Raw genomic sequence first — 15,427 nt, 5'->3', positions numbered from 1 at the left:
TCCATAAAACAATAAAATTAAAGTTGTTCCCTATGACTTCTTGAGGTAGAAAAATGCCAATTTGTGTTTGGGAATTTCTCTGGAAACTTGATAGGGCTTTTTGAACACCGTGGGTTGCATTTCATTTTCTTATTCAAAAGGCAAGGTTAGAAATGATTTCTGGTCTAATGTATTGAGTTCATGAAATTCTATTTTTACTGAGGAGCTCCACCACAATACCAAAAGTACATAAATAAAACTTAAACCCAAACTATTTTGATGATATCATAGCTTTTTTCCCGACCCTTGGCCATCAGATAACGAAATTTAAATTTGCAAAGACCTTTAGATAGGATCGAGCAAAATGTGGCAAAATGTTGTGGGAGAAGGCAAAATTGTATCACAATAAAATTAAGTTACTTGCAGGCTTTTATGAAATCAGTGTCACATGGATTTCTCCACTAATTTTGGCCATTTAAAAAAGGGGAAATTAAGCTAGAGATTGAACCGTTTTTAGCACTTGGTAGATATTCACCTGTCCCAAAACACCGGTTGACTTAGTCAGGTCCACGCCTACTCCTTCCATTTCACCGTAAGTATAATGCAGGTCCAGGTTGTACTTTTCAGCCAAAATTTTGACTGCGTTGACTTCCACGCCTCTGATTTCATCCCCCGGTTTATTGGGCAAAATAACCATTGGGCTTATTCCAGTATGTCCAACGATAAACTTCTGGCCGTGTAAAATATGTCTGCAGTATTGGTCCCAGACTAAATCCTGTTTAAAACCGCCACCTGGCGTCCAAATGTTCACGTTTTTAACCCAGTATGCTCCGGTCCGTCGGCCGCAATAAATGTTGACCTTGAGGAAGCAAGCATGTCATGACATTTGATTACAATTACATTCAAATTTTCAAACTAGGGAACATATCCTCCTTCACTCGGGCTGAACAAAAATGAGTCACTGAATGGGTCATCAGCACATGAGCAGCCAACAAAAGATATGACATTTCAAACATCTACGAATGATCAGATTGGAAAATATCTTTACCAAAAAGAAGCGTTTACCAAAGGATAGGTTTCTAGATACTGGACGTCGGGCGACCGACCATTCCGTTGGCTAAACGGAGCAATGGATGGTGTCGTGGGAAGTGCTTGCAAATCGGTTTATTGTTCTCTTTGGCCAACCAAGCGGTCGGTTATCAGACATATATTGAAAATCCAATGAATTAGTTAACATCGCAAAACGCCAAATTAGACGATGCTAATCATAGCAGAACGAAAATGATCCCTTTTGCATGACCAAGTCCATTTCAGTTTGCCGCCTCTTTGGAGCTTCATGACTCGTGATCGGTTCGTTGAAGGTGAAAAGAGTAAATTTAGGGAAGTAAGCTCTACTTCTTGAGAAAAATGGCGGCAAAAGGTGGGAGTTATGAATATGAGACCCCTGTTATCAGGGATGATTATTGGCTCTTTTACACATCAATTGCACAATTCTTTGTTCAATTAATCAAGCCGGTTAATTTTAGTTCAACAAAACCTCTACTCAATTACAACCTGACTCCACTGAGAGTATTCAAGCTTTGGAGTCCAAACAGAGTTGCTAGAATACGGAAAACGGTTATCAAAATGTTCAGTTCAGTCCCGTCTTTTGTAGAGAGCAGTCGCAACATTTTGTTGTTCCTGATCTTTTCAAACGGACGGTCTGAGTGTGTCGTGTTGTGTAAGTGGTCGCGTGGCTGCTTAAGGTAAGACACTTTTGTTCTTTAGCTTTCATTTCTTCCTATCTCTAGTAGTTTAGTCTTATATCTTTTATTTTTATGTTCATCACGTATTTCACTTTTTTTGTCTATCAATATTTTTTATCCCAATTCTAGGTTATTTCATGTATTTCTGGCGTAAGGAGTAGATCACTTTGTTTTTATTGTTTGGTTTGTTCATTTCATGTACTTGTAAATGTAGTTGATTTTTCTTGTTGTTTACAATCAGTTTAGTTTCCTATTTCCAATACAAAATTGGGTTCTAGAACCTTCTTTTGTTCGATTCGATTCCATTGTTGTTAGCTTGTTCCTGTAGTCGAGTTGGTGTATGTTGGCTGAGGCTAGCTAGCTGGTCAGCCAAGAGAAGATCATCATAGTCGACCGACTCTTATCTCTTCTTCTCTGTTGGTAGCCCCAACCTAGCGAAATCACCTATTCTCTTCTTCTTGTCTGTCCCCAGGAAGTACGTTCCTCCTTGGTTTCCACCTAGCACGTGTGTTGTTTACCTGCTCTACAGCTGGTTCTCATTCACANCTAGCACGTGCGTTGTTTACCTGCTCTACAGCTGGTTCTCATTCACACGCGCTGGTTTCTCTCTTTGGCTCTCTTGGCTCTGTCTTCTTCTTCTTCTTGTTCTTGTTCTTCTACTTTTCCATCTTTTGCTTTCCTCTCGCTCATTTCTAACGGTTTTTCTTTTGAAACTGAAGGAAGTTTCCAGATTATTTCGCTATATTCTTTGTTCAGGTTTCCAGTATTTTCAATTAGGATCCCTCAAATAGCCTTGCTTTCAATAACAATGGAAGTTTTTTTGAAGGGACTTTCTGAAGGGGCTTGGAACCGTCTTGAGCTGGTTTTGGATGGGAAAACTCCGTCCTCTATCAATAATGGAAGCTTTAATAGCTTGGGTTGGTCACACCCGGCCACTACTTGACTGTGGGATGAACCAGTCAAGTGTAGGCAAAAGAGACACAGGCACTGACACTCTTGATTTGATTCAAACGCCCCTAGTAGTCAAAGAGGTCATAGAGGTCAAAGAGAGCATAGTAGAGAATGTTCTGGAAATTTGCGATGTCCATAAACGACAGAGATGCAAAAAGGCAGGCAAAGGGTATAGACTGGCTCATCCAGAATGGTGTCCCAAACTTAGAGAGTTTGGCCTTCTCAAATTCAATGAGAAGGGCTGTTCCAAACAGGGGTGTAGCTTTTTCCACCCATTTATGAGCATGAGATCTTTGAGGCACAAGGTATGCCTCAATTTCAAATGCACAAAGGCCCATCTCAGGGGCACTAGGAGGAAGAGACAGCAGTTGTCTCAACCTCATTGTCAAGTCTCTCAACAGACTTACCCCACCCCTTTCCTCTCTCCTTCCCTATTTCCCTCCCCTTGTTCCCCTCCCTCTCCTACAACCTCACCCTCAATTCCTGTAACCTCTCTTCTGCCCAAACTTTGTAGCCCTAAGCCCCCCTCTGGTCGCCATGAGCCCCACGCATCTTTTAGATCGTATGCTCAGGTGGCGGCCAGAGTTCCTTCTTCCTCTTCTTCTCCCCTTTTACCCTCTCCTCAAAGGTTCTCTTATCCTCCACCTAAGGTTAGTTTTGTCCAAAAACAGGATTTTTTAAGGTTAGAGAGCCTAGTCAAAGATTTGATAGCTCTAGTCCATCGAAGGGCTATCTGCCCATAAAAGGGCTTTATTTGAATGTGCATTGTCTTATTTCCAAAAAAGATAGCACAAAGATCAAGGTTCTTGAGGAACTAGCTTTAGATAGGCAGGTCTCGTTCATTTCCATGACAGAAACCTGGCTTCGACCAGGAGTCTTAGATGAAGAGCTGGCCATGGTTGGTTTCAATTTAGTTCGATGTGATAGAGTACGCCCTGACAATCCCATTTTTCCGCATGGGGGCGTATGTCTATATGTTAGAAATGACCTGCACACTAGTCATGTAAAAATGTCTAATGGAGAAGTAGAGGTCTTAGTTTGTCATCTTCAAGGTCTTGATCTGTCCATTGTGACAATATATAGGCCCCCCTCTTGTTCAGTAAGCTCGTTCTTGTCAGCTCTCAAATTCATAGGCAATGAGTTGGACCAGTCAGTTTGCTCAAAGGTTTTCTTTGTAAGGGACTTCAATTTTCCGGCTGGCGTTGTAGAGTGGGAGGCTAGTCCGGATGGGTATATTCCCCATTTCGAAATCGACGTCTCAGTCGTTCGAAAAGCTGGAGGAATTTGCGATCTTGCGCAATCTCTCTCAACATGTTGGTGTAGCCACCAGAGCGAGTAGCGTTCTTGACTTGTTTTTTTCCAATGGCCCTGATCTGATCCAGTATGTCTATGTGACACCTAGTAATCTGTCAGATCATCATGTTCTCGAGATAGGGACGACCATTACTCAAAAGCCGGCGTGCTCTAGAGTAAGACCGGCCAAAAAGGTCGGTCTGGCTAAGTTCAAGTTCAAAGATGAACATTGGCCGTTGGTTATAGAAAGGTTAGGGGAGCTTGATCTCATTTCAATGCTGAAAAATGAATCGTCCATAGATGTAGCCTTAGACAAAATGATTCTAGTTTTTGAGGACGTCTGTTCTAGTCTAGCAATCTCTGAATGTGTTCCACAGGGCGGGGCACATTCTATAATTCCGAAGTATAGGAAGCAATTGTTTAAAAGGAGTTGCAAATTAGCAAAAAGGCTCCAGAGCACTTTGAATCCGATAGTTTTGGCTAGCCTTCAAAGAAAGTTGGATTTAATCCAATGTAGAATAAAGGCCTCCATTGAGACAGGTCAGTTGAACAAAGAAAGTATAGTTGTCCATGAGGTGAAGTCGAATCCAAAGGCGTTTTTCTCTTATGCAAACTCTAAGAGCAAGATCAAACATCCTGTAAGGCCTTTTGAGGTCGATGGGAAAGCCATAGACAATGCAGAGACTATGGCCAACATACTTGGAGATCAGTTCTCTAGTGTGTTTTTAACTCCACTGAGTTTAGGAGCAACAGCCCATTGCCCTATTGACGAGTTTGTTGGGACTGGCAAGGCTTGTCAAGTTGAGCATTTCGATGATCTCGTAGTCACAAATCAGAAATCTTTAGAGGTCATGAGGGACTTGAGACTCTCGAGCTCCCCTGGCCCTGATGGGGTGACATCTCAGTTTCTGATGAGATGATCCCTGTTCCTTGCTCCTGTTTTCTCGTACTTGATGCGTTGCATCTTGGACCAGGGCAAGTTTCTCTCTTCTCTGAAGGTAGCGCATGTGGTTCCAATTTTCAAAGGGAGAGATAAGTCACTCCCCAGTAATTATAGGCCGATCTCTCTCACTTCGAATATTGCGAAGGTGTTTGAGAAGATCATGAAGTTCAAACTTGTTGAATTTCTTGATATTCATGAAGTCCTTCCTCCGAGCCACCATGGGTTCTGTGCACATTTTAGCACGGTTACCCAACTGATTGAACATATAGAGCAGGTTATTGAGGGACTGGACAGCCATGAATCAGTCAATGTAGTTTGTTTATCTCGGCTTTGCCAAGGCCTTTGACAAGGTAGATCATGGACGTTTAGTTAACAGGCTCCATGAGATTGGGATCCAAGGCAAGGTTCTCAATTGGCTAAGAAGTTTCATTTGTGGTGGTAAACAATTAGTTAAGGTTGATGGATCCCTTAGTGACGTACCTGATGTTAAGTCAGGTGTCCCTCAGGGCTCCATTTTGGTTCCTCTTCTTTTCATTATCTTCATTGCACCGCTTCAGAAGCTTGGTAGTAGTAATGTAAGTAGTATCTCTTCCTATGCTGATGATACAAAATTGGTAGTTGGTAGGAATGGTCAGAACTCCGGTTGTCTGTTAAAGAAAGGTCTTAGACCAAATCTACTCCTGGGTTGCTGCGAGTAACATGGCTCTGAATGGAATGAAATTCCATTTTCCATTAGACACTCTACTATTAGATGATGAAGGTAAGGACATTGAGCAGGTCTCATCCATGAAGGATTTAGGAGTAGTCCTTCAAGATAATGGAAAGTTCGATGAGCATATCCAGTTGAAAGTTGGTAAGGCTTTTCAAACATGTAGTTGGATATATCGTACGTTTAAGTCCAGAGATAGTATCACGATGCTAACTCTGTACAAATCGATTGTTCAGCCGCATCTTTCAAGCATCTTTACTTGCAAAGTGGTAAAAAGCCATCTACAGACTACATGAAAAAGTCTAACACCAAAAGACATCCAGGCACAAGGCGCATGATCTCGGTGTCAAACTCTCAAATAAGGCCCAGAGATGGCGCAGAAGGGATGAGATTCTTGTGCTCCAGGGAGCAATCCTTCATACTCGTGTTTGGCTTTTCCCTTCTGTCTTGGAAAAAGAAATGGTCTGGGCGATATTACAGGAGGATAATTGGAAGGAAGTTTTTACAGTTGGTTGGGAGCCAGTGCTCGAGGGCTTGAATTATCTCACAGATGTCACACATCACTATCACAACCGGTCAAGTTTAGTTTTTCAAAAGAGGCCACGTCCACCATTTGAGGCGTCATCTGACAAAAATAAATACGAGAGCTAGAGCTTGGCTCTGCGCCAAAAATTACCGACTCTGTATGTACCGTACAAAAAACGGGCTACTTTTCAAGAAAAAGAAAATTTTCGATTTTGATTCGAACTAGCATCTACATTGATACTACATTAGCTCTAATGAAACAAGTTGACATTCTCGTACATTTTGCAATCGTTTCCAACTTTTGATAAATAAATATTTCCAATGCGCTCCACGACACAATCGTATAATCATAAACAGCCATCAGAGGTGCTATTTCAGGCAGATATTGTCCTCATTGTCATTGTCCATTGATCCGATGTTCCAGTTCAAATTTGTCAGGTAACGCTGCGCTCACTATTACTTTCAACTTGAATTAAATGCCAAAACAGGTGGACTCCCAAGCAAGTTTGACCTACAGACCCTGTCAGTTAAATATTCTTGTGCTTTCCTTCCTTTCTTATTCCGATTTTTACAAGATTACAGAGAAGGAGAAAATACTAGAAGCGTTGTAAACATTTCGAAATCCATGAATAGTCTAAATTATTTGTCTGTCAGGAGATCGTGAATATAGTTTCCTTCAAATAAGCATTTATTGTTGTTTCTCACAACAATGTTCTTCCACACAAATGCATTAATTCAAGGCATATATGAAGACGTCTGTTCTTTGTTGCATATATTTTTTTTGCAATTTCTTAGTATGTGAAAAATTCAAATCTCAACATGTGATCTCAGATGCAGAAGAATTATGGGCTGAGTTGTTTTGTTAATTTTGAAAGGGCCTATTGAAGCCTATTGAAGGAAATGAAGCTATAATGACAGGGGCAAATTGATTAGTACTGTTGCTCACATCCTGGTGCTGCATCGTCATGCTCAACCCAAGGACATATTTATTCATACAGATTGTTCCTTAAAAGATATAAGATTCATTTCCTCCTTTTTACTTACCTTCACGTTCCGAGCGATGGGATCCCCTACCAAAACCATGACTTGTCGCTTGATTGTACTGATCAACTCCTTAGATGCCCCCATGATGATCAACTTCGAATTGAGAATGCGCTCCGTGAGATTGGCCACCAACTCAAACTCCAAAGGGTTCGACCCAAAAGCCAACCCAGTTACACATCCCTCAGACCTCCGGATGCTCATGAGGTATCTTTCTGTACGATTTGCAGGGTGTCCGTCGAAGCTGAACAGACCTGTTGATCCTTGATCCTGAATAGAAGGTTCCAAAGCCCGATTTGTCACCAAAGGACAACCAAATCGAGATTGGACGGATTTGGCAATCCCAGCTTTCACGGGATCAAAAATTTCCTCCAAGGCAATAACTTGTTGGCCGGCAAAAACGATTGAATAGTACAAGAATATAACAAAATATATATCAATCCAATCTTGTTTACTCATCTTGAATATGAATTCGTATGAAATCTGTCATTCGTGTTCTCAGTTTTATATACGTTTGTTATGTAATTTAATGTCATGGGCGAAACTGTCATTCATCGCCTATACTTCCCATATTCAGGTCCATTCCCGAAAACTAACCTTTTCATTTCCCTTCTAAGATCGACATATGAGCTCGAATTGAGGATGGTAAATAGCGGGAACCAAATGATAAAAATGTCACAAATTCGTTTACAACACTATGAAAGGCGAGAACGCGTATATACAGGGTGACCACAAACAAACTGGACAATTTTTAATTATATATATCAGCGAAACTAATAATCTTACAGCGTTGCACCAAACTTCAAATTTCATAAACAAACATAAGCACATTCTCAATAACCTCTTCTGACTCTCACTACAGCATCATGTCTTCCATTGAATGAATGGCAAGATGGAGGGATGATGTCAGGATCGAGATCGGCCCAATCAGCCAATAACGCTTTTTTGAGGGGACCAACATTGGAGGACGATTTGTCCCCGAGCTTCCTCTCAAGAATGGACGCAATATAAAAGTCCATGACGTTGAGGCCTGGAAAGGAAGGGTGTCAAAAATGATTCCCGTTAGCCGTGTGGCTTGGGGCCCTTTTGATAATGTTTTAAAATTCACAACATCAGGTATGAAGATTAGTGGCGGTTTGAGGCCATTGGATGCCACAACAGCCTAAACCATGACAGAGGCTAGTTTTTGGCGACGAAATATCGTCCTCTGGTTCTCAGAATGTTCTCCAGGTTCTTAACCAAAATTTGGTCATTGGAAACCACTCATATTGTAAAAATCTTCTCATCCGGCCAGATCACATAAATATGCTTCAACGATTTCATCCAATAGCAAAGCATCTTTGCTGTTTGCTCATTTCGAGGTTGTTAAGACTCTGCCCAAGATTTTCAGAAACTGTTCTCCGCTTAATGATGTTCGATTTCTACTTCTTTTGGATCAATGTTCTGGGACTGATTTTGATCACACAGAATTACAATTAAGCCAAAGGTGTTGAACAGATGTTCGATAAATGCGAAGCCAGTATCATGGTGCAGGATTCAAGAATATGAATTAGGCATAAAAAAAGTGCGCTGTCCCTCTTAAAGTTGGTTGCCCTGTACGTACGTAGATTAGACGAGGTATGCAAACTTGCCACGTATTAAGAACTGAAGATTTTGGAATCAGCAGATTTGTACTATGGTTATAAGCAAATGTGCATTTTAGCCTTTCTAAGCTGAGCGTTGTGTATATATATGCATATTCTAAAGCACTATGTATTAGGATTTGAGGTTTCCTTTGACGTTCGGGAAATGTTCGTCCTCTCATTTGTAATTGACATTTCAGTTCGCTCTTTCACAAGTAGCATCATCCGTATGCTAGATTGTGGCAGATATACTGTGAGGGCGTAGGGGAAACGAGCTAGAGGTATACTATTAGTTAAGATTTCTAGACACTGGATGTCGCACGACCAACCACTTGGTTCGTAAAAAAGTACATAGGGGTGGTCTCCTGGGAATTGATCAGAAACCGGTTTATTGTTCTATTTAGCCAACCGAATGGTCGGTCGTCCGACATCCAGTGTCTAGAAATGTATGACTAGTTGCAGCCTGATGTGATGCGTTATAACAGAAACTGTGCCGTCATAAGAAGCACCATTAAAGAAAAACATAGTGCATTTTTTAAGAGATAAGGTTAGGCCGAAGTATTTTCATTGAACTTTCTGATAACTAGGTTGGAACATAAATGTCGGCTCAAAATTGACATCTGTCTTATCACGTGCTTAGCGTGTGTGAGGGTTGTTGGAGCCAGTATCCTGAGGCATGTTTTTAAAGCTCATACCTCGGAGACAGGGGCTTGGATGTTAACCAGTATGAAAATGTACTCGCCAAAGTGGTAAGGAGATGCTTATTCTGGACAACGTCTAGCCTTAACGTAAGAGAAACGGGCGTTTTAAACACTCGCCTCCGGATTAGAATGAATACTGCAACTGGCAGGCTCATGTTAGGAAGGAGTAGCTTCCATAACACAGTGTTCAGTAGATTTATGTTGTTTGTAGAATGATAACCCATCCAATCCCTACGGAATTCCATTTTCCATACAATATCCATGGAAAGGCATAGCAAAGCGAGTGTCAGGTTTGTTGTCGGACAAGAAGGGTTGACAGAGAAGACTTTAGCTCGGCGTTGATATAAGATAAAAGTAAGTAGCGCCGCCGATAACATCAGATACGCGTATACCATGATTTAGGAATAAATTTATGCATTAAAAAAAGCATTGCCAAATATCTAGAGTGTTTGGCACTCAGGCCAATTTTGACAAATCCAAAATGGCCTCACTTGAAATTCATTTTCATCTGACGACAAACCTCATGTTTGTTTGTTGACAAAGCCAGCTGAAGTTGGGTGATTTGCTTGGACTTTCCGTTGATATCTGAAAGCATTTATTGAATTGCTCCAAATTCAAACGAAAAGTCAAAATAAAACCATCAAAGCAAGACTCCACATGACATTTACACTTCTTTTGAAAACAGTCGTCAGCAGGATAAGAGCACGCATTGTCAGCGTAAACTGGTTCTGAATATTTTCCATTGTTATGAAATTTGGCTGTTTTGATCTTGGAGGCTGCGCCCGTCAGAGTTCGCTTTTCATGCTCGTGCTCTTCTGCTAGGTAGTCGTAGTCTGGAGCACAATTCATTGGAATGGAAATATTTTGAATTCGTATTACCCCTACTCGTGTAGGTTACTCTCAACCAAAGGAAACAAGTTTACTTCCCATTGCCAAAAACTTATGCAGGCTTAACTCAACACTCAAGTGGAGTTCAAGCCCACAAAAGTTCAATAAAGTTTGTATACTTGAACACATTGGTAACTTCTCATCAATGAAACTGTCTTACAACAAAAGGCATGATACGAGTATGTTGTCCAAAGTTCAGATATGACTTCAGATATCTATAAACCTATTTAACTTGCACTATTTTCATTCATCTAGAAAGGCCATCGTATTCGTCACTAACTCGCTAGATGGCTATTCGTGGTACGAAACTTTTTTTCATAGTGCATTAGACTAGGCTAGTGTACTACTCATATACAGTTGTTAGAGACCTTACGCATCAAAGCATATGGGCCTAAGTTTCTAAAGCAATGGACCCCCCAAAGTTCAGTCACTAAAATGGGATCTCCAATCACAAGAATTATCATAATGTGTTGATTCCGGATAGTGACTCCGAATTGACCAGTGACGAAATGACCAAAGCTGGAATGTCCAAAACTTAATGAATATATTTACAGTAGACCTTTCTATGTAATGGACATTGATTGAGCCGGAGCTGATGCTAGATGAAGGTACGAAGATCAACTAACTGTTCGTTATGTCCGGCTTTTCCTTGTTAGTATGCCTTCCTTTTACATTCCAAGCAAGTGAGGAATCTCTTAATATAAACTACGTAATTTCGGGTTAGTAGGGGCGCCGGTTTGTAAAAAGGGGTACATTCGTGATAGGCCGATTCTATTGTTGTAGTGGGTTCGGGGAATCCCGATTGAAGTCTTCTGACTTTTCATTTGCACACGGCACTCTCTCTTGGGACCATATTTTTGGCTCGCATATTTGCTGTTGTCGACTCATTGGCGCCTCTAATCGTCGTCATAATCATTCGATGATAATTTCATTAAATGGCGGTTCACTATGATAATCATATTTTTTTCGCGGATCTGTCCGTAGCATCTATAAATCCCTCTAGGCATCGAATAACTAAGATTATATCGAATACTCGTATGACATTTCAGGGTGCTTTTCAAGAGGTTCGAAATTTGTAGCACTAGGGGCCCTGCAGTAATTCCAATATCTGTGAGCCGATTCGAAATGGAGAAGAAGAGGCACAGATGATTGCTAAATAAACTACTCGTGACATGATGCCATGAACGCATTGTTTATTATATTATGTGCCCTGGGTTACTAATTCGGTCAAATCACAGATCATAATGATTCATGGCAGCCGTCTACTTGAGTGATTTCTCAGTAGGCAAAGTTCATTTTGAACAGTCGAACGAGCTTAACTTACATGCATCAATGGGGTTCTCGTCTAATTTATCCTCTTCGTCACATCCACGAGATATCGACATGAAAGCTCGGGCAAGAACTGGCTTTTCGTTTCCCCGCTTGAATGCCCAATGCCTTTGACTCAGAAGGGCTCTCCGGATTTTCCAGTGCATTTTATAAGACCCTACTCGATAAGCCCGATCTCAAACTGATCCCTCCATATTTCTGGAAAAGCTGCATCTTTCTAAATGTCCGACCAAACCCAAATTATCGACGAAAATTCAAAGCGAAATTCTCGATTGTGTTCATTAGGTGTTCGACACCAAAGGCGAGTTCCACATAAATCTGATAGAAATTTGCCAATGATGTGGGAAAGATCTCTTTTACTATAACAAAACCCATCAATTCTCCGAGAAATTGACGGAAATACATTGCAAAAAGGGGATTTCTTTTTTGGGTAACCAACCACCAAATCAGTGTTTAAAGTGTTGACAAAAACCCCACAAAAACATTCATGTTAAAGTGAAAAAAAAGTTGATTTCATCTTGGTAAACCGTGAACAGGTTTCCAATGTTTTTTTATATTTGAGTGTTTACATTCAGGATTTAAAATCGACATGTGTAGGTGCTCTTGTGATGAGGAAAATAAGCAAACGTGAATCGTCTCGTTTACAATCAATGATTCGCTCCTTATTCCAGTTTAACAACGTTCGTTCCACTTCATGCCCAATTCCATTACGAATGCTACCATTCCCAACATCATTCCTCCAGCCAAAATAAAGAGAGCCATCCACATCATATTCAAGCTCATCCGTATCTTGTTTTTGTTCTGATCTGGTTTGAATTGCCCAGGTAGAGCAACCAAAGGTAATTTCTCATACAAGGCCTTTTGATTGAGGCCCGATGCCACATAACGTTCAATCAGTGCATTCATGTGAGGCACGTAGGGAGAATATCTTCGAAATCTGTTGGCCGTAAACCCGGTGAATAAGGACTCCTTGGAAAAATATCGATTGGGTAACCCGTTGTTGATCGGATCCGTTAGATAGCTAATCATCTCATTCTCCTTTGGACAAATGGTAACAGCTCCTTGGCCCATGATTTTTTCCGTCATTGCATCTAGGTCGTCGTTCAGCGAATAAATTGACGAGGGATGGTCATCCACGTAATCCAAAAATCGCTGGAACTTCGTGCCAGATTTTTGCCTTGAAACGGTAAAAGAAAACCATTAAGGGACATATTTAATTCGAAAGAAATAACGAATGTTTTATTTTGCGAAGACAAATACGGCGGCTAAACGCCTTTTGTTTACAAAATAAAAACTATTTATGTACATCTGTTGTCTACCAAGCATATTTGATGACCAACGCACAACTTGCTCCTCAAAACGCGGCTTGGCCACAAAAATGATTTTCTAGAGTAATAAGCTCAAACATTTCCATACCATGAGAGACTTTGAAAAAAAAAGATGAAACCAATTGATATGTTTTAGCTATGTTCAACTGACTGTTTTTTCTTAGCAAAGGATTAATTTCAATTGAATTCAGCTTTAGTATAACAATTGGTTAATCACTTTTATCATATCTTCCCCAGCCTATCATGGAATGGAAATTTTAGAGCTTTCTTCTCCAGATAATCAAGAACTCTAATAATCTCTGGCATACCCAGAAGTCTCTGACGAGACAACAATCTGAAACATGTATTCCTGGTCATGGCGCACTTGCAACCAATGCAAAGACGAAAAGTCAAGAAAGAAAAGTTCTACAAAATAAAACAGAAGTCATCTTTTGATCCCATGTTCATTGCTAGGCATGGTGTTCAAAAAGCCTTAGCAAGTTTTCAAAGAAAATACTTAATCAACTTGGCATTTTTCTGCCTCGGAGGGAACAACTTTGATATGCTTGCTTTTTTGTGTTGTTGTCTACATAGAAAACTTAAATGCCTTCAAACATTACAAGAACTAAAATGTTCAAAAACATATTCAATGTAAATTATGGGCACACTTAGTTACCACTTGATTATGAGTCATAGTATCATCTATTTCACCACTACTTAATCGCATGGGCCTTAATGGTCAAAGTTTCATATTTTTAAGCCCCCAAATGTCCCGGTTACATTTCAATTCGATTTCCCAAAGAATTAATATCGATTTTAACTATCACAAAAGTGAAATTTCAAGTCAACTCACAACGTCATACAACCATATCTAAAACCCTGAAAAGCCGACTGTTGAAAATTTATTTTAGAATCATCCAAAGGACTCTCTTGTGAAAATTTCACAAAAATCAACGAAGCCTCAAAGAACCTTTTTTAATCAGTTTCAACAAATTATTCAAGGAACGACCAAATCTATAGCATTGTCTGTTGTAGGTCCTGTCTTCAGACTTCAGGTGAATGCGCAAATAAGTGTGCTCGTAATGAATTTCAAACACAACTTCAAAAAGTGCACTGTTAGTGTGTCTTAAGTGGTATTATACATTCTGAGCTATTAAGAGACAATACAAGAAAAAGAAAAAGAATCCTGCATTTTGTGCTTCTGAAAATCAATATTAATTCTTTAGGATATTGAATTATAATATAATAGGAGCATTTTGGGGCTGAACACGATGAAATTTGTACCATTGAATCCCATGCAAGTAAGAAGTGGTGTAATAAATGATATTATTGCTCATAATCAAGTGCTAACTAGGTGCGCTTCCAATTTTCATAGAAAATAGTTTTACAATGTTTTTAGGCATGTAAGTTTTTTGTATGAAACAATCAGATCAAAGTTGTTTACTATGACTTCCTGAGGTACAAAAATGCCAAGACGTGTTCGAGTATTGCCGTCAAAATATTTAGGGATATTTTTAACACTGTGGCGTTGTGTAGGTATGTCAACCCGTATTGATGAGAGCTCCAGGAAAAAATGTAGAAAGAAACAGTGCAGAAATAAATTATGATATTTTCCGGAGAAGTTTAATTTGTCGAACTGAAGCAAAGAGGCTCTCAGCCGTCTTCGCACCTTCGTCGACCACACCTTGAATATACCTTAGGTATATAATTTGTAAGGTGAACGGGGACTTTGATGTTAGTGGCACTTGATATTAGCCTCGACTCTTTTGTACGAAATTAATAAACATACACCTACAAGAGCAAAAATCCGAGCATGTCCAGTACGAAAAGTTCTCGGCCACTACTGAGAAAATCTTCCATAGTTTCAATGGCGGGTTCTAATGATGGGGCAATCAGATTGCTCCTCAAGTTCGAGTTGAAGAAACCAGTCATGAAGAATGCAAAAACAGACCACAAAAGGAACAGCATTCTTCCTGAAATTAGAACAAATTTTTAGTAATCATCAAGACAAAAGCAAGCTACAATGGTTTCTTTGAACCTGACGACCAAGAAGGAAACCAGACCAGGGGATCAGGCTCAACGATGGCGGTGAAGGTCAAAAGGAAAAAATCGACAGGGTTACCAGGATCTTTGTACATATGTTTGTGTCCAATATTTGCCTTGTAAACGTAAAAGATCACGGCAAAAGTTGTGGAGAAAAGAGAAAGACACACAAAGATTGAAATCCAGCTCCAAAAATCGAATCCCCGTCCCAGGTTTCCAAAATCCACCAACTTCTGTGGTCGCCGAGTACAGTACTTGAGTTCCAAAGTGTGAACGTAGGTGGTACACTCAAATAGCGTGTATCCTTTGGTGTGTAGAATAACATTGATTGCCATGTCTATCTTGTCCTGA

General features: G+C 40.2%; 2 protein-coding genes across 2 annotated transcripts in view; one reads left to right on the top strand and one right to left on the bottom strand.

The window, feature by feature from the left end:
* LOC131891781 (uncharacterized) overlaps window positions 1-15,425 on the bottom strand; it is a 21,718-nt gene extending 6,293 nt beyond the window's left edge. Inside the window, exons 1-2 of the mRNA XM_059241443.1 lie at window positions 15,072-15,425; window positions 14,829-15,006 (exon numbers count right to left, since the gene is read on the bottom strand). Of these exons, the coding sequence (XP_059097426.1) occupies window positions 14,829-15,006; window positions 15,072-15,411 (518 nt within the window). The 5' untranslated portion in view covers window positions 15,412-15,425. The remainder of the gene's footprint in view (window positions 1-14,828; window positions 15,007-15,071) is intronic.
* The window catches only part of LOC131891782 (uncharacterized), a 56,346-nt gene that overhangs the window by 16,918 nt on the left and 24,001 nt on the right, over window positions 1-15,427 (top strand). The window lies entirely within an intron of this gene.

Source organism: Tigriopus californicus, chromosome 12, assembly GCF_007210705.1.
Source record: "Tigriopus californicus strain San Diego chromosome 12, Tcal_SD_v2.1, whole genome shotgun sequence".
Taxonomy (NCBI): domain Eukaryota; kingdom Metazoa; phylum Arthropoda; class Copepoda; order Harpacticoida; family Harpacticidae; genus Tigriopus; species Tigriopus californicus.
The sequence above is the reverse complement of the archived record's forward strand: the minus strand, read 5'-3'. Positions and strand labels throughout refer to the sequence as shown.